Source organism: Miscanthus floridulus, chromosome 9, assembly GCF_019320115.1.
Source record: "Miscanthus floridulus cultivar M001 chromosome 9, ASM1932011v1, whole genome shotgun sequence".
Lineage (NCBI taxonomy): Eukaryota > Viridiplantae > Streptophyta > Magnoliopsida > Poales > Poaceae > Miscanthus > Miscanthus floridulus.
This window is the reverse complement of record NC_089588.1, coordinates 96,639,599-96,658,476: the sequence shown is the minus strand read 5'-3', so window position 1 is coordinate 96,658,476 and position 18,878 is coordinate 96,639,599. Positions and strand designations below refer to the sequence as shown.

Genomic DNA, 18,878 nt, shown 5'->3' with positions numbered 1-18,878 from the left:
CCGCTTTCAAGTCACCCAAGTTGACCCCTTCTAGGGGCTGGGGAAGGCATCTTGCCCTCTGACCGCTGCGGAGGCGGTTAGGGTCCAACGGGTTTGACGGCAGACGATTTATGTGATGTCTCTCGACGAGGCACAACTGAACTCCACGTTGATTAGGGAGGATATCGGGTCCTGCTCGAATTACCCATCGACCTCGATGAGGCACACTGCTCCGACCGCATGGTTACGGTGGACATGCCTTTCCTCGCGTGGGGCAAAAATCCAACTTGCCCGTAACAAGGCATCATGACCCCTCAGGTCTAGAAGGGCATCAAGGGAAAGAAGGAGATGGGCGCCAACGACCTTGCAGTTAGGTCGAGGCCCAGCCTTGATCATCTCCTCCCTGAGCCCCGATTCACAACCCTCCCACGAGGGTCACAATCCTAGCAGTGCTGGGTCAAGACAATGCCCCCCGGTCAGGGGAGGCATCTCAAAAACCCTAGCACCGTTAGGAAGCACAATTCAAATCACATGAAAACAAGAAATAATCCTGGGCCAATACTCAGGAAATATAACTCGAATCCGACCAATTCAACCGAGCACCACGGCACTCCACAAACGGGTATGGCCAGCACCATTCAAAGAACCTCTTGAACCTCCTCCTAACTTCACAGCTCCTGGAGCAAAGGACGCAGGGGAGATAATGGCAGTAGCGCCGTCATCTCACAAGCATAGGGACAATATGGTGGAACTATCCATAGCAAGGACCACCTTGCACAGCTGAGTCAAAGGGCCCGAGAGGGCAGGGAAGTCCCAAAGCTGTGGTTTTGATAGCCATGCCACCCCATCCTACCCTGCTCACAAAAGTTACTCTAGCACCAGTTGTTGGAAGGAGCAATGCCGGCTTACGGCCACCACGAATGGTCCTCGACAAGATGCATAAGGGAAATGGCACGACCCTCCTTGCTCTTCTCTCTTTTCTCCTCACTCAATAAAAAACAATCCATAGACGTAGTTAGGGATAGCTCAAACGGTAGGTAGGCCTTCATTTATAGGCCCAAGGGTAGACTTAGTGGCTTCAGACTCCCGCACTACGTGGCAAGCCACAGGAGGTCACAACCAATGTCAGATGCCCATGTAAGGTCAGGGAAATCGAGGCCCTCCCAAAGGCAAGGCTGGTACAACATCGACAAGACCACTCAGCCCCGCCTAGTTCACGAACCCCGACGCGCAGCACACTAACACGGTAGGGCTCAGCAGTCACGTACCGCGTCATCAGGGCATCCTGATGAGGCAGAACGTAATAGCCACCTACTGCATTGAACGCACCAACCTACAAGGGGTTGAGCGGTGAAGCTCAAGCAAGCCATGACGACGAACCCATGCTCAAGGTACATACATCTCAGTGCTTTCATGATCACTTCGTGATCACAAAAATGCTTGGGGGCTACTGTCAAGGTTGTGATCCATGGGTGTCTCAAGACATCGATTAGATAGAGGGCCAAATGGCCCGCGGAACGTCAGCTGGCGAAGGCCCAAATGATCGAGGCCTAGCTATGCCAAGCGGACTAGGCCAGATGTTAAGGCCAAGGTTGGCCATGACCTCTCCACTTGGCCTTAGCCTGACGACGCACCAAGGTTGGCCATGACCTCCCCACCATCCCGACCCCTGGGAGGAATGAGGGGAGGTTGCGCCTAGCCAAGCGTGCCTGCTGTCATAGGAATAAGCACGCCGCATTGACCCACAAGGACCGAGGGGACAGCAGTCACCTTGATCTGGTCAGATGCCATCCCTCTCCTCGGCCGAGGTCCACCCGCGGAGAAGGCAACGACAGACGAGGCCCTCCATGCGCTGGAAGGTAATGTCAGAGCGGCACCATGGATCCATTGGAAGATGGGGGTAGGTGGATGCGAGCTCGATGGCGGTGGGAACGTAGATGTTGGAGGCCTAGGCGAATGGTGGCGGCGGTTGCAGATGCGAAGGCAAGGTATGAAACCTGAGGGGCGAACCCTTTGGTTTTATAGGGGCGATGGGCATGAGGAAACTAGCCACCCGCCTAGATCTCCACACCTGCCATGATCTGCCACAACGTCACACCATGGGATATGCGCACGCAATCTCTATTCGTTCCCTCGGAAAACTCACCGGACATTTCACCTCTCCGAACGGGTCATGACTCGTCACAAGTGCGAGGAATACGGATCTAAAAACACCTCTACGGCCTGTCTGGGCCTAGGATCTCAAAGGTTGGCCCATCGATGGGTTCGACAACCGCTCTAGGCATCTTCAAGGTGAGGAAGTAGAAAGGGATGGGTCCTCTAGTGACCAGCACCTAGGTGCACAAGCGCTATGGGCATCCTGGCCGACGTTCGAGTCTCGGCCAGATACGATCCATGGTTTTTACCTAAGGAAGGAAGAGAGCCCTCGGGACCGGGCGAACAGACCCAAGAACTATACGGATTGACCGCTGAGAATCTGGAGTCGGTCACCAGTTAGCCCTAGTCGGATCCCGGCGAACGGGATACCGGGGCCCCAATCAGGAAAGACCTTTTCCAACCCACCAAATCTCATGGCCATACCCGCGAAGGGTCCGGTCTCGACAAAAGGGAACCACCATTCCTAGGTTACGCATGGGCTCCAAAACAAGGCCAAAGCCCTCAGAATCCTCCCGTTTGGAAAAGCCTCTGAAGAAGTATTCTACTCCTCCAAAGGCTCAGGGGCTACTGTCGGGGACCCATACTAGGGTACCCAAAGAGGAGGGGCTAATGATCGTTATACGTTAATCCATCTAGGCAGTCAAGGGTGCGACTACAACTCCAAACGACACCGAGGCCACGGGCTCCGCCTCGCCCGACCTCTGGCCACGGGCTCCGCCTCGCCCGACCCCAAGGTCGTGTGATCCACCTCGCCCGACCTCTGGGGCGGGCTCTACCTCGCCCGATACCGAGGCCGTGGGCTCCGCCTTGCCTGACCTCTAAGGGCGGGCTCTGCCTTGCCCAACGCCAAGGTCATGCGATCTGCCTCACCCAACCTCTAGGGATGGGCTACGCCTCACCCGACACTAAGGCCATGGGCTCTGCCTCGCCCGATGTTTGAGGGTGGGCTCTACCTCGCTCGACGTCTGAGGGCGGGCTCCGCCTCGCTCGACGTCTGATGGCTGGCTCCGTCTCGCCCAATCCCTCAGGCACGGCTCCTAATGGAAGCTCAAGCCGCCGCCAACCACTATGGGCCAGAAAGTACAACCCAAGGTCAAACTTCTGGCATCGTGCGGGGAGCGGTCATATCTCAACACGACCTGTCCTTGTGACATGTCATTCCAGGGAACTCACATCACCCACAGTGACGGACGTGTGGTCACTATGCTGCCTACTCCCTGTGCGGCTGCTGGTCAGCACGCTGGTTCCCGCGCCGCCCGCCGGGGCGAAGTGGGACGTCACGACCCGCTGACAACGCCAGGGCATGGCATCATTGGCGGACAGGCGCTCAGCGTGGAGCTGCCCCTCTCACCACCCGCCGTGTTAGCGGGACCTGCACAATAGAAAAGAAAGGCCCGGCAACCCTGAAGGACTTCTTGTCCCTCTCATTCTCCTCTTTTCTCCCGCTGTAACCTATGCTTTCCCTTGGCCTATAAAAGGGAAAGCAGGGCACCCCACTAAGGGGCATGAGATCAGATGAAAACCACTAGCATCGAACCTCGAACACATAGCCGAGCAGCGACCGAGCTCTCGGTACCCATTCGTTCTTTCCACCAGAGACTTGGGACCTGTCCCTCTCTCGCCAGTTTGTAACCCCTACTATGAACTTTTCAGTGCTAGTAACACGAGCAGCAGCAACGAACTAGACATAGGGATATTCTGCCTGAACCAGTATAAACCTCATGTCCTCTTAGCACACCATCTGAGCCAGACGCGCAATATTAGAAATTTACTCGTTGGTGTTTACTCGAAACACTGATGCGGGCATCTCTCTGAGTTCCCCGTCAGAAAATTCTTGCTTGATAGTCTCTTGTGTAGCAACAATATCTAAATCATCCTGCAAAACATGGTTGGTTACTAGCTTCCTTCTATGTGCTTTCCCAACTCCCCTAACATTCTAAAAGAGGATCTTCATGATGGATTGAATAAGATAAGTAAATCCTTGCTGGCTTCTCGGATATCGGAGTCAATCCCTCCCTTGGGAAGAGCTCATGACAGTCTTTGTTTTCATTAGAAATGACCTGCATGGTCAATTCTTTTAAGTCATCCTCCCCATGAGGTGCATCTTTATCTCTTTGGGACTCTAGGAAGTTCTTATAGTTGCTTCAGCTACTGCAGCCCTAACAAGCTCTTCTAACTTAAAAACCCCTAGTTGGTGATCTATGTTATCAACCTCAATATCTAGATCAACCATAACAGCATGTAAAATAGGCTCAGGAGTATTATTTAACACAGTGAAGGGGTTATGAGTAGTCGTACCTATAATGTTGTCCCTTTCCATGGCCCTTTTTGTGGCTTTTCAAGCAATAGGAATCCCATCCCTAGGAATCCTACTGCTAGTTCTTGAGGCAACCACCACCTGCTTCTTCTTATGCTTCTTAGACTTCTTGGATTTGGGAGCCTTACTTTGACAGGAGAATTTGTCCATCAAGTCTTCTTCTGCCATATCCCCTTCAGTATTATCTCCACCTGGGCTGGGGAACTCATATCCCTGAGAGGCATTCTCTTTTGAACCCATGTGCTGAGTTGGAAGGGAATCTTCCTGTGTAAGACTTTCCATACGGTCTCCATCCTGACTGTCAAAGTTGAGCTTGAGGTTGGGCCATTTGTTTTTGTCCATTAGGTGTGGGCCATCATCACCATGTACAACCAACTGAGAGTCGGATGGGATCAACTGAGGTACCTCATCCACCTCTTTAGAAGTGATCTAATCCAGAGATATAAATTGAGTCTCCTTGCTGACCTTAAACACCAAAGCTTTATCATTTCCTCCTGTGGAGTTTTCAATTTCCACTATACCCATGTTTGGATGAAAGGCAGCAAGAGAAACAGTCTCTTTGCTCACAATCTGATCAGATCTCTCCTTCTGGCCTTCATGCTCTAGGCTCTCCTCCATAGAATCATCATGAGCAGAGTCCAACTCCTTGTCAATCTTACCTATTCTATCAAATTTCCCTGAGTTCTCTTGCTTCTCTCCTCATTATGCTTGTCATCTGGATCTCTGTTGTGGGAATGATCATTTTTACATGGTCCAGGAGGCCCACCCTTGCCCCTTTTCACCCCTCCCATGGGTATTTTCTACCTTAAAGATCAAGGTAATACCAGTGCCATTGAAAAAATATTCAATACCTCCATTAGTAGCATCAGGACTCCTACACCTCCCTTGAAATCTGACAGGACCATCCCTTATAAGACTCAGCTCATCCACCACTAGAGGTTCAGCAACCAGACTAGCAATTTCTTTGACAACGTCCACTTCTCTGGCAATGTCTGGAACCTTGTGAATCTTGATCCACATAGTCTGTAGTATAGAAGATGTTATAGGATCTCTAGATGCCTTTTCTAACTTACCCTTAAGTTCATAGAGAGACATCTCAAAGCATGACAATTTGGAGAAAGTGTTCAGAGAACTTTAATTTTATCAGGGAAGATAACAAAGTATTCTTGCTTGTCAAACTTTCTAACTTTGAAATCCCAGTCCTCTTTCACTAGATTCCTAAGCTCCTTGTCTAGCTTTGCTTCATTGGCTTCTCCCTCCAGTATTGTAATAATCCCTAAAGTTGAAATATCTCTGACTTTTTCAATTGGGATGTTAAAGGAGTAGAAACCCTAGCCCGGGATGCCAAAACAAAACATTTGAAGCTTCTTGCTATTCACATATTTGCAATTAACAGCCATGTGCCCCTCCTTACATTTGTAACAAACTAGATCATTCGTACATTCAGATTGGTGATGACCCAGGCCTAAGCATCTATAGCATTTGATATCAGAAGAGTTGGGAGGCTTAGTACCTTCAGAAGAGCTTGCAACCCCTTTTCCTTCTGACTTTCCTTCCATGAATCCTAGTCAAAGCGCCGATCATGCCGGTTCCAATTCCCTTGCTACGAGCGATTCCAGCCCCCTTGATGCTGATTGTGCCAATTACCTTGCTGAGGATCAGCCCAACCCCCTTGCTGGAACTGACCTCTCGTAGGATCACCTCTCCTAGCATTGTATGGCCTATTTCCACCAAATCGCTCTCTCTCTCTCTCTCTCTCTCTCTCTCTCTCTCTCTCTCTCTCTCATCTTGGATAGCACCCCTGCCACCAAAGCCCTCGAGCCTCCTTCCTTTCAATCCCCCTCTTTCATTGACTCCCGCACCTCTGCCCCCCCCCCCCCCCCCCCCCTCTATAGCTGCTGGTGAAGATCTTGCTCCCCCAAGTCCCCTCCAAGCAAGTCATCCTCCTCCATCCAATCCTCTTGACGACGCTTGCCAAATGGGGGTGGCTGCTCCCACGCTAGGTTTGTGAGAGAGTTGGAGGGGGTGGAAGAACCCAAATCTTGCGGGCAAGATGCCCAAAACGCCTGATGTCTGCTGGGTGAGCAGGGTACAGAATATCCAAGGTGAGTCTACCTTTTTGGGATCTAGAACCACCTTGGCCCAGGCCCATTAGGAGCCCATGAGTGATCAAAACGCGGGTCTCTATTACCTCTGTTGTCTTCCCAAACCATCGACACAGAGCCACGAATTGTTACAGTTGGCGCTGGAGCTCCTCGTAAAGGGACTATTGTTGCTGCGGTGTGTTTTGATAATGATGATGATGTTTTCAATGAAGAAGCGGAGGTTGCACATGTTCCCCGCCTTGTCGATTCGATGGTTGACGTTGTTACTAGGAGTCGTGTCTGTGTGCAGCTTGAAGAAGGTGTTACCATAGTTTTGTTTCTTTGGTGTTGTGCTTTGTTGACTTATTTATAGTTTCTTTATTGCTTGATTTGATCATCTTTGGTTTTAGGTGAGCTTTTTTATGGGTCTTCTTTGCAGAAAGAGACCGTTGTTGATGTTAAGTGCTCTGGTGATGTTGTTCCAGATGCACCTGCAACTGTTGATGTGCCTGCCGGCATTGACAAAGCTACATTTCAGCGTTGCAATGAGTTTTGCAAAAACGAAGGTGTGCCACTGATGCATTTAAATTTGTTGGAATCAGGCTAGATAGGCTGAATTTTCTTTCGAAGGTTTCTGAAATACAGTTGTCTAAATGCATTGATGATGCCTTCGTCGTTCTAGTCAGTGAGGCTGAGCTCATCGGAAAACCTTCACTTGTACTTGCAGATGCTGCTATTGCTTTTGTCATACAAGGTGATTGAGATTTCAATTTGTTTCAACTATTTTATTGGTCTGTTGTTGTTCACTTGTTTTTGATTTGCAGAAAATTTTGTTGTTGTTCACTTGTTTTTGGTTTGCAGAAAGTTTTGCTGGTGCATGGACTTCGTCGGTCGCTAGATTCTTAAGCTCAATCTTCAACTATTGAGAAGAAAAGGTTGTTCAATGAGATTGCTGATTTGAAAGCCCAACTGACTAAGAAAGAGGTGGAGAGAATGGAATGTGTTAGAAATAATTTTCAGCTCTAGGAAAATGTTTGGGAGGCTACTAGGAAGTTGGAGAAAGTGGAGAAGGCTTTAGCGTGTGTGCGCGAAGACATTGTGAAAGTGGAGCGCGAAAAAAGGCTTGCTTGCTTGTGAAAAAACTAGAAGAGAAAGATGCAAACTTCCTTCATTTTGCCAACCGGACTTGGGAATTAAGCCGTTGTTACTTTGATAAGTTCGGCGCGAAGCCTGAAGGCCCATGCTGGGAGTATGGTGATTTCATGTCATTTTTTTAGTTGCTTATGCCAGCAATACGAGGATCTTCAGACCATGGCTGATTACAGTTGCATGTATTCTAGTCATGCATTGCTGCACAATATGAAGGAAGAGAAAGATCGTCTTCTGACAAAGATTGAAGATCCCTCTTATAAATTTCCTCCCGTTCAAGATCCCATTAAGGTTTCTACAAGGACTAACGAGATTGGGAGGAAGTTTTATGAGCAATATTGGGATTCTGGTGGATGAGAGTTTACATTTGCGAAGGCAAAGGCTCGAGCTCAGAGGGTAAGATTAACCGCTTTCTCTCTGTTTTACTTTGTTTTTGTACTGATGATGGTTTGAATTCTTCTTTTTGTACTGATGATTGTTTGAATTCTTCTTTTTTAGCTGGAAGGAGAACTTGCTACTCGTCTTGCTGCGGAGCGTGCTAGCGACCGTGCCTAGGGCTTTGGACAAAGATGGTGCAAGGGGTTTACACAGACCTTAGGTTGATTGACTTTGTGGGGTCATCTTGGATTTGGAGGGTGGTTTGTTTTTGTGAGTTTATAAAGATAACATTGTGAACCCTGCGCAGGTTCACTAGTACACATATGGGCTATAGTCTCTATTGGGAAAGGAATTTAGTCTCGGTTTCTCAACCGGAACTAGGAATCTGGGACTTAAGGGCATGGTCCTTTAGTCCCGAGGGTCTGTGCGAGGCTAAAAAATAATCTATGATTCGTAGGATTCAATCCTAAAGCATCATGCAATGCCTCACGTGTAGTTACACACCCTACCTACACAACATACATGACTTTGGATGTGATGCTTCCCTTTTGAACTAACCTCTAAAGGAACTTTAGTCCGGTTTGGTGTTACCAACCAAGACTAAAGAGTCTACATTAGTCCGGGTTAGTAACATCAACCGAGACTAATGTTGACCTTTTAGTCTGGGTTGGTGTTACCAACCGGGACTAAAAGGTCCTCCGACGCTCAAGAAACTTAGACTCGGGACACATTAGTCCCGGGTCCAATTCTAGTTGAGACTAGTATGATGAACCGAATGTCTATTCTCTACTAGTGGTTGCTTGGTTTGGACCTGCACAAGATGCTGGGGAGTTTATGCCTCTTTTGGTGTATCATAACAAGTTCTGTATTGATGCAGCTTATTGGCCTGATTTACGCATGAAGTATCCTGCCATTTCGTTTGACGAGTATCGTTACTGTGAGCTTCGTGGCAATGAATTTTCGCGTGGCGAAGCTTTGTGTTTGTTTTCTTATTTTGTTCGTTTTGTTCTATACCATTATGGTGATACACGTTGTTGACTTGGAGAATTTTTCCCTCACGTTGTTGACTTGGGGATTGATCCTGAGGTCGTTACTTCTGGGTCGTCTCAGGTTGGTTCTTGACTATTCACACCCTAATGATTCATGATTGTGGTTGTACGATCTAAGTTTTTCCTATCACACAACGCTTTTCCTTGGCTATGGATGAGTTTGTGTGGGATAATGATGGTTCACAAGAATGGCTTCACCAATGATAGTTTAAACATAGTGGATGCATAAAGTAGCTCACAAGTACACCTCACACTCTCAAGAAGCAGAGTTGCACGATACATGACATTGACAAAGGTAGGTAGGATTTGACTTGGAGGCCGGAACACCTATAGTGCTAACCAGTAGATGCAGGACTAGAGAAGCCTAGAACAACTGAACCTAGCTAATCGTAGATAGATAATCTAACAGCAATCGTAGAGTGCTTAATCTTTTTCCTCGGCTTGGTGCTCGCCTGCTCAGAGTTATGCTCGCGCCATGGATCTCCTTGGCCTAGGTTTCGATTGCCGCTGCCGGCATCTGCAGTCCAGCAAGCACCCATTAGTTATCACTAGTATTAGCTGCTGTTCAATAAACTACTTTGGTAAACAGTAACTACAGCGTGCATCATGTTGTAAAATGAATTAAGACAAAACTCAAATTTACTAGAACACCTGGTATTTACTGTTGAGGTGCCCTCAAGAATCATGCATGAGAAATATGACCATTTGAATTCCATGTTAGTAAATGAAGCTTCTATAAGACTTTAGAGTACAGCAACATCAGGAAAAACGCATTGTTCATCGATTGTTAGTATATAAGTTGTGGGAAAGTTGCTTTACAGTCCAGTAGAAAAATCGCACCGTGACACCAAATTTGTATTTGGCAACATATATATTGTAAAATGATTTGGCGCAACAGAGGATTTTACAGATCAAAACATACTCAGTGAACCTGTTATTCTACTTCTTCCATTGCAGAGAAAAAACAGAGCACCATGGTACATGCAATGTAATGTGTTCCAAAGAAAAGAACAGTATCTCATTCTCACCAGGCCTGCATGGCTGAAAGCTCCAGTGGTTCGTTGCCTTTTCAGATGAAGATCCTGCTCATCAGAAGAAGTGGTCTCCTCCCTTGGATTCTTCCTTACGTTCAATCCCTGGTGACCACTCTCTGCATTGAAACCCTCTTGCTTTACATTTTGTGGAATTATTACAATATGCAATGTCTGAAATAGGCTTATTATTATTATAATATGCTTTCTTGCAGTAAGTTCTGAATACTAACAGGGGTACAATAACTTTACAGGAAGTAGAATGTAGAAACACTGAATTTGGCAAACAGATATGTGTGCGTCCAATCACTGCATGCTATCCATAGACCAAATATTTGTCTACTAAAAATAGCATGTGACACTGGAGAGGTGCTCTTAGCACAAGGTTAAACAGTTTTACCTGCATTTGCCAATGGCATCCCAGGAGTAACAAACACATTACGTGAGACTGGAGCAACAAGAGCACCTGTACCAAGTTGATGAGTAAGAACCAGCAGGAGTGATGTACTAACGAGAGACTTGGGTTTCTAGAAGAATGGAAGACTGGAACAGCAGGTGTTCTTATCAAATAATTTGTCAACTTACCTGCATTTTCCACTGATGCCACCACAGGGTTTATAACAGGGCCTGCCAAGCTACCAAACATAGTCTGCGAGAGTGGAGCAGTAATAGCACCTGAAGAAGTTGAACAGTTCGAATTAGTAGCAGGCAGCTACATATGCAAAGTGACATATCAAAGTTTGGCAAGGCTATTGCATTCAAGTGTTTTTTATGAATTATCATGGACCTTAATAAACAGATAATAAGATATAAAGCAAAACAAAACAAGAAGCAAATAATGTAATGGACAACTTAAGCACCATGGATATTTTAAAGATAACCTCCGCAGAAAAAAATGAGGTGAACACATACTGCATAGCAGCATAGGACTAAACAGTAGTCACACTAGAATGTACCAGGACAAGGCATTACAGAGGTCACATCAGTTTGGAAAGACTTTGGTTGACCCAAGGTGAAGCAGTGCCAAGGGCCCTCAATTGGAACCAATTACTTACTCCAGTTATATAAATAAGAAATATTTGGTATTCCATTTCTATCTAATACGGGACATTGGCCATCAGTTTAAACTTCTAGGAGATACAGAATTTTCATAACATGTTTTTTTTTAAACAACAACTTGTGCATCTTTATGGCTAATCATGATACTTCAAATAAACAGTTATGCACAAATGTACAAAGAATACTTAGAGCAGATTTTTCTTAAATATTACACATTGCTCTCAAACAGCTAAAAGTTTCAAGGAAGAATTAAGAAAATGGAGTTTTGTCAGAGCAAAAAACATCTTGAAGGCAGTAAACTACAAGAATTTTCAGCATGGTTTGTTGATTTCATAGTTTGTGAGACAGGAGGAACAGGAGCACCTCATTGAGTTCTGGCAATCAAAAATGGAAACAGGGAGCCAGGTAATCTGGTAAAGGTAAATGTTTGATGTTGCCACTACGTGGAAATGCAGTTCTCAGTTAGCATGCACATGAAACTCTTGCAAAATGCAATTATATAGTGCACACAAACCTCATGAAACACATTGTCCTCCACTAAGATAAAACAATCAATAAGCTAGCAATCAACTAATCATAGTGGAAAAAGCAGCAGGACCCTGTGAAACAGAAAACTAGTGCAAAACATGGAAGTAAGCAACAAACTAAAGACGATAGAGAGTTTTTGAAGAGCTTCCTTCGTAGAAATTGGGCTATAAATACTGGCACTAGAACTGATATTGTTATCAGTAGCGCACAATCTTGTACATTTGAGATATCTTAACAACCTATGATATAATACATCAGTTTTAGGGATGGAGTTTTGTGCTGGTGTGAAAACAAGGCTGCTCAATTAACATACCTGCATTTGCCATCAATCCGGTACCAGAGTTTCCACAACCGCTTGTTAAGTTACTAAACACAGGCTGCAAGAGTGGAGCACCAGTAGGTGGCACATGGCTTGCCAGTTTACCTGCATTTGTCACTAAGATATAACTGAGTTTCAAGGAGGGGTTGTCTAAGTACAAAAATATATAGTATGGAAATTTTGAGCAGCAGGTGTTCTTAGCACGCAATTAGCCAATTTACCTGTATTTGCAACTGATGGGATCCCAGTGTATATAGCAGGGCATGTCAAGCTACTAGAGATAGTCTGCAAGACTGGGGCAGCAGTTGTACCTGTAACTAATTAAACAGTTAAAAGGGCAGATATGAGATATCAAGGTACTTATTAGTTGCAAAGAAAACACAAATCCTAACATGGCTGTTACACTGAAGTGTCAGCCAAATAAGATATGCGAAAAAATAGTTAACAGCGCATATATCTTCTTATTAAGGATCAATTTCATAGATGAACAGAGCAAATAAAGATATGCTGCAGTTGTTCTCTAATAATAAGAAATTTTAGGGATCCATCAATCCTATGGAGGCTGGTAGTGGCTTAGAACTGATGATATTGACAACAGTAATAAAATTAATGCGCTAGATGCAGAAGGACGGGGACAAAATTAGGTGCAATAGGTGCAGAAAAGTGGGCATAACAAAAATGAGGTTAGTCACAGTGGCAACACAGCTAAGGCGAGACAGTTCCATCTAATTTAGCATGGTATGAAACATGTCAAGTGTGCTTTTCTTTTGCAAAAAGTACGAGGGGCCACAATATAAAAAGAAAATATGTAGAGCCAAGACGAACACAAATTGAAGTTGAAATGGGAAGCATGACCCGAAGCTTATTGGCATAATTTTCCTATTGAGACACCTCTAAAAGCCATTCAACAAGTAGCACATCCCATGCAAATCTAGATATTAAGTTCATACAGTGAAAACTTTTAAAGTAGCTTTATTTGGGGATGTAAAAAGTGTGAACATACCTTCCGTTTCAGTTGTCTGAAGAGGATGCACCTGAAGTTTTTTACCAGCTTTTAAACATTCATCTGAAGGGCAACAAGTTCAACATCAGTAAATATGATGACACGATATCTGGCTATAAAAATTAGCATACATAATCTAACCCCAAACAAATTAGTTAACAGAAGAGACAAAGTTAGCTGATAATCAGTTTTATCAACGATAAGCTACGATGTAAGTTGGGATAAGCTTACAGCGTCCATGTGTGCTCAAGCTACCAAGCACTAATCAACAAGAAATTGAGCTTAAGGCTAATCAAACATAAGCTTGATTTAGAGTGTGAGGACAAGATTGTTTACCAAGAATATCTGCCATCCGATGCAGTGCCTTGATCAAGGTTAACTTTTCTGCAATTGAAAACATATATCTCATATGCAAATGTTACCAGCCAAAAATGCTTAATGACAAAATATTTATAGAAAGAATGGTATTTTACGGTCATATGTTTCCTGAGAGGGATCTGAAGAAGCTGGCAGTCTACAGAAGAAACAAAAAGGAACAATGTGAGAAAACACATTATATGCAACAAACAGTGAGATTGAGCTAGCGATGATCATTATACAGTTCATCTCAAGATAAGTATGTAACAGCGCATTCGTGGATCGGAGTACCTGCGCCATCTCACAAGGTAGCTCTTGGCAACTCCAGCAGGGGATTTTGGCTGCCGGGTCCTCTGTTTCTTTGGGCGACACCTCCGGCGGAAACTGGCAAGATCGATCGATTACATATGAATCGAACAGACAGACGGAGTACCAATGAAACCAGAGACCAGCAGATGAGATCAGATGAACAAGCTAGCAAGTGTGGAAGCTGGTAGAACACAAAAGGCAAGGAGCAGTGGGTACCCGAAGCCAATGGGAAGAACATTGTGCGGCCTCATTGACCCTCCCGGCATTAAGGTCAAGTCTTTGAGCTCCGGCGTCGCAAATGCCAATTCCTCCAAAATGTCGGCCGCCATTTCCTTCACACGCTCCCAGTCAATCGAGGCCCTATGTATCACACCACATTTATTTCAGTATTTGTTATGTTTATTTATCATAACACGAGATTGATGATTTGGTTCGAGGCACGCAGAAACAGACAGCAGCACCAAACGAATTGGGGAAAGAATTGAAGCGCGATCTAATGCATACTCCTAACGCGAGTTAATTTGGATAGGGAACTAGAACTACCGGATCTCTGTATAAACCAAACCTGGCTTGCTGGACGTTGAGTATGATGGAGCGGAGCCTTATTTGGCCGTGGCAGATGGTTCTTTTGTGGTCGAGGTACTGCTTGGACAGGTCGTCTGGCCAAGGGTGTGACACTTCCCCGCCGCCGACGATGTTGGCCAAGGTACTGAACGCGTTGAAGACGCGCCTGAGGACCATGGCCTCGACGCTTGTTCGGCGCCTGGTGACCAGCGGCAGGAAGCGGGAGAGGTAGCGATTGGCATCTTGCCATTGGTCATGCAGCACGAGGTGCTTCAGGTGCGGCACCCACAGCATGGCATCCGACTCGCTCAGCATCCTGCACACAGGACGCGAGAAGCAGGCATACATAAATGATCCAAGACAACAAGCAAGCAGGCAATCGACGGAGGAGCGAGCGTGTACGTACGATCCGTGGGTGTCTCGGAAGCCTTGGAGCCAGAGGAAGGTGAGGAGCCGCCGGTGGCGGTACCGCCTCACGCAGGGGTACTCCGCGCCGCCGTCGCCGAAGAGTTTGCCGTCGCCGCAACGCATAGGGAGCACCATCTCGCCGAAACACTTAAGGAGCAACATCTCGCCGCCGTCGCCGGAGAGTTTGCCGTCGCTGCGGGTTGGGGATTCAAAGTAACTTCCTCGGCGTTCGCCGCAATATATATAAATACCGTACTATGGACGAGCGTTCTCTTCCTTTCTCTTTCCGAGTTTCCGACTTTGTACTTCTCTCGACAGTCTCTCTCTCTCTCTCTCTCCCGGCTCTGCTCTCGTTCCCCTCTCTCCCATCGGATCGGAATGAATCGGACACGCCCGGCCGGGCCCGCCGATTTGTGCTCGATCAGGCCTTGTTTTGTCCCAATCGCCGTCGGTCAACCGGGCCTAGATAAATATCCCAACCTTTTAAAAAAGGGAAAAGATTCTCAAAAAAAAAAGGAAAGGAAAAAATTCTAATTTATCTCTCCTCCGATTCTCCAAACTATAAAAATCAGTGTTCCCATCCCCTCAACTTTAAAAATCGATTGTTTTCTGTCCTAGAGGATTTGATTAATGGTGATTTTGCTGATATAGCGCCATGTCTAAGGGTAAATCGGACTAAGTTGAAAGTTCAAGAGGTAAATCAGACTGCAAATAATTTTAAAAAAAATATTCAAAAAATCCTTAAAAACAATTGTTCAAAATTCTATCTATATATATTTTTACAATGAAAATAATGCAGTTAAAAACCTAAAATCTAGTTTAATCTTTGAAAATTTTGTTTTACCATGAAAAATTATGAAACAAGTTCCAGGTTTCTTTTTCTAAAATCATGCACTATTTTATGGTGGCTAGCTTGAAATTGTTTGAATCTTGATGGACTCTTTTTGTGCTTATTTCTTAGTAGAAACCCTCGTTATCTATTATAACTAGTCGACGTCGATGGTCTATTTAAATCGTCTTATGGTGCTGATTTTGCACCATAAGATAGAGCATGAATTTAGGGGGGGGGGGGAATCTGAAACTAGTTTTCATAATTTTTTGTGGTAAAACAATTATCAAAAATTAAACTAGATTTTAGGATTTTAATTGTATTATATTTTTAAACTAAAAATATATGGATAGATTTTATTGAATTTATTTTTTATTAATTTTTTGGATATTTAAAAAAATTATTGTCTGATTTACTTATAAACTTTCAAAATACTTCGATTTAACCTCTCTGACGTGGTGCCTTTCAGCAAAACTACCCAAGGTGGAAACACAGGCAGCTTTAAAAGTTTTAAAGGGGTAAACAAAATAGTTTTGTAGTTTAGAGAGCAAAATCAGACAATCACAATAGTTGAGCAAGGTAAATTGAACCATTTTTCCTTTAGAAATGCATGTTGGGTTAGCCCATTCGAGAATACTACTAAGGGTCGAGCTTCCTAAGAGCCAAAGTGGGCCATGGCCCCTTCTTATACAAACAATTTCTTAAGTAAATATTTAATTCGATCATTTAATTGACAAAAAATGCTAATATAGCCTCTATTGTTGTTGATTACATTTAATTTGGCTCCATTTTGTAAAAGTGTCTAAATTCATTGTTCCGCGTATCCCAACAAAATCCACTCAACCAAGCATGGTATTGAGCCACACCTCCACGAGTTGTGGAACGAATCCCCACGAATGTGAGCGTGGTGCGTAAGGGTGTGTTTGGTATAGCTTTTTATGGCTCCGGCTCCTACACTTTGTAGCACTTTTTCGGGACCGTTTTTCTCTCCTATCAAAATAAGCTAAGAGCTGAGAGTCCTGCTCAACTTCTCCGGTACTAATGTGGAGCTAGAGCCCAAAGGAGGCCAGCCAAATGGGCCTAAATATTCCGGTAGGCACGGCGGTAGTGCCTCCCTATTATCCGCTATTCAACGGTGCATCCGGATTTATGCGTTCTTTGTGTACATGGCGATGCTGCTCGATCAACGGTCACTGACTTATGACCATGACACGCAGAGGATGTGGAGAGTACGTGTACAGTGCTATTGTACTGTTATTTGTCACTCGTCACGGCTGAAAACGGTATGGATATTTTTCAGCCATATTCGAGACCGAATTCATTTAGAGGAGTTCACCGTATCTGAATACTCAAATGACATATTTGTGATGCCGATGTCTAATTATATTCTATCCGACATACAGCCTGTTCGGCAGGCTGGGCTTGCTCGTAAACTATCGTAAATTTCTAGTCGGAACAGTATTTTTCTCTCATACCAAACCAGCCAGTAGTACTTCTTCATGAACCAGCAACGATCTAGCCCAGCCAAACAAACAGGCTGATAGCTAATACTATTCGTATTCGAATCTGAATCCGAGTAGACGTATAAAAATAAATATAATATTAGTGATATTTATCAATATCCGATCCGTTTACATCCTGTACTCGTCACGTTAAATGCCCGTGGATGCTTCTATCGCACGGTTCCTCGCCTTCGAGTATTGCACCCCTGGCGCATGTTTTACCTTTATTGGATTATCTTTGATTTTTATATATGTGTTTGATAATCATCCGTCTAATTTGGTCACTTCCTCGCCATCGATGGAGGCAAGGCATCTCGTCCCAAGCAGCGGCGGAGCCAGGAATTTATGGCTGGGTATGCCGATGTATAAAATTTCGAAGTAGCCAGCAGGAAAAAGGACAAGGGCCGCAGCCCGCAAGGGGCGACCGGTCGAGCCAGCGAGGGGGAGTGCAGGGGGCAAGTCGGCTGGAGTGGGGGACGTGGCGAGGTGCTGCCCGGCGGTGCCGGTCATCGGAGTAGGGGAGGTGCTCCGTGCTCGGGGCCGTCTCGAGGAATTTGGGGCTGGAGCGACGATAAATCGGGGCCCTAAAGTTTATACAAGTTGTATGGCTAATAAAATTAAATCATAGCTTCAGTGAAATATATGACTTTAACATGTATTATAGACATACTTTCACTTAAATTTATAACTTCAATACGTATTCTTTTGTACCATATGTAGAAATACAGTAAAAATATTACTAACCTCAAGAATCATATTTTCTATTTCTAGTAGACATGATGTGGATTGAATTAATTTAAATAAATTCATAGAGTGTATATATATATTAAGTCAAGTCCCATGCTTAAGAGCCTGTTCGCTGGTTGGTTTCTGGACTAATAAGCCCTGCTGGTGTTGGTTTGTTGTGAGAAGAAAATACTGTTGACAGACTGATAAGCCCTGGCAAAAACCAACAAGCGAACATATTGTAAATGTCTAATGTCTTCAGCCCTTCACTCTAATCAGAACAAAAGAAAACACAAACAAATCAAATCAACCGACAACAGCATTAGTAAATTATTAAATTAAGAATTTGCTAGCACATCAGGACTCTATAGGTCTAATTAACTTACCTGTTCTAGCCAGTCCAGGCACAGATTCAGAGTCACAAGCAGGCCAAGATCGGAAGGCACTAGGCAGGAAGAGGACACTCAGTAGACAGGGTCGACGCTCAGTTCTTGCGATATTGCGGCAGATGAATCATCGAGTGTAATGCTTCGGCATGTGGGGCACGGGTGCGGCGGCAGATAAATCGTCAGCCAGTCAGGCACATGGCAGGCAGCAACGCGCCGTGAAGCCGCACGCGAGCAGGGGAAGGGGTGTCGGGCAGGGGCGACCGAGCAACGGAGTCACGGAGATGTATTCTGGGGCATCGTTCATGGGCTACCGGAAACTTTTGTTGTGTTGGGCCTTCGAGTGACTCTTTCAAGATACGTATAAACCTGTGTATTAGTGTATATTATACATATTAATTTTTTTTCTCCCAAATCATGGGTATGCCAAGGCATATAGGGGCATACCCCTGCCGCCGCCCATGGTCCCAAGCCATCCTTGATGCTGAGGAAACTCAAAAGGATGCGTTTACTTGCAATTTTAAATTGGATTAAATATATCTAAAAATATTAATGTTTACGATATATCTAAAAATATTAAAAATTTATGATATAGTACAAACGCTTGCACATGATGATTAACATAAAATATATGACAAATTAAATATTTTACTTATACTATATGAATAATAAAAAAGATACATCGTGAAAACGGCCAGCCTGGCCACCGGCTCCATGTTTTATCGCTCTTTTATATATACAACT

At 44.9% G+C, this 18,878-nt stretch overlaps 1 protein-coding gene across 4 annotated transcripts; it reads right to left on the bottom strand.

Annotated features, from left to right (window-relative positions):
- Positions 1-9,344: 9,344 nt before the first annotated feature.
- On the bottom strand, positions 9,345-14,988 carry LOC136482436 (uncharacterized). 4 transcript variants are annotated; one of them, XM_066479644.1, is made up of 13 exons: positions 14,690-14,988; positions 14,285-14,599; positions 13,936-14,079; positions 13,702-13,794; positions 13,527-13,567; positions 13,390-13,437; positions 13,054-13,116; positions 12,272-12,367; positions 12,045-12,167; positions 10,730-10,819; positions 10,545-10,610; positions 10,142-10,263; positions 9,345-9,630 (listed from the first exon to the last, which is right to left on the bottom strand). In XM_066479644.1, exons 1-13 carry the CDS (start codon positions 14,851-14,853, stop codon positions 9,604-9,606), a joined length of 1,392 nt encoding a protein of 463 aa, XP_066335741.1. In that variant the 5' UTR covers positions 14,854-14,988; the 3' UTR covers positions 9,345-9,603. The 4 variants fall into 4 exon arrangements, with proteins under 4 accessions (XP_066335741.1, XP_066335743.1, XP_066335742.1 ...); XM_066479646.1 differs by having other exon boundaries at positions 12,045-12,155; XM_066479645.1 differs by having other exon boundaries at positions 12,272-12,361.
- Positions 14,989-18,878: the final 3,890 nt, after the last annotated feature.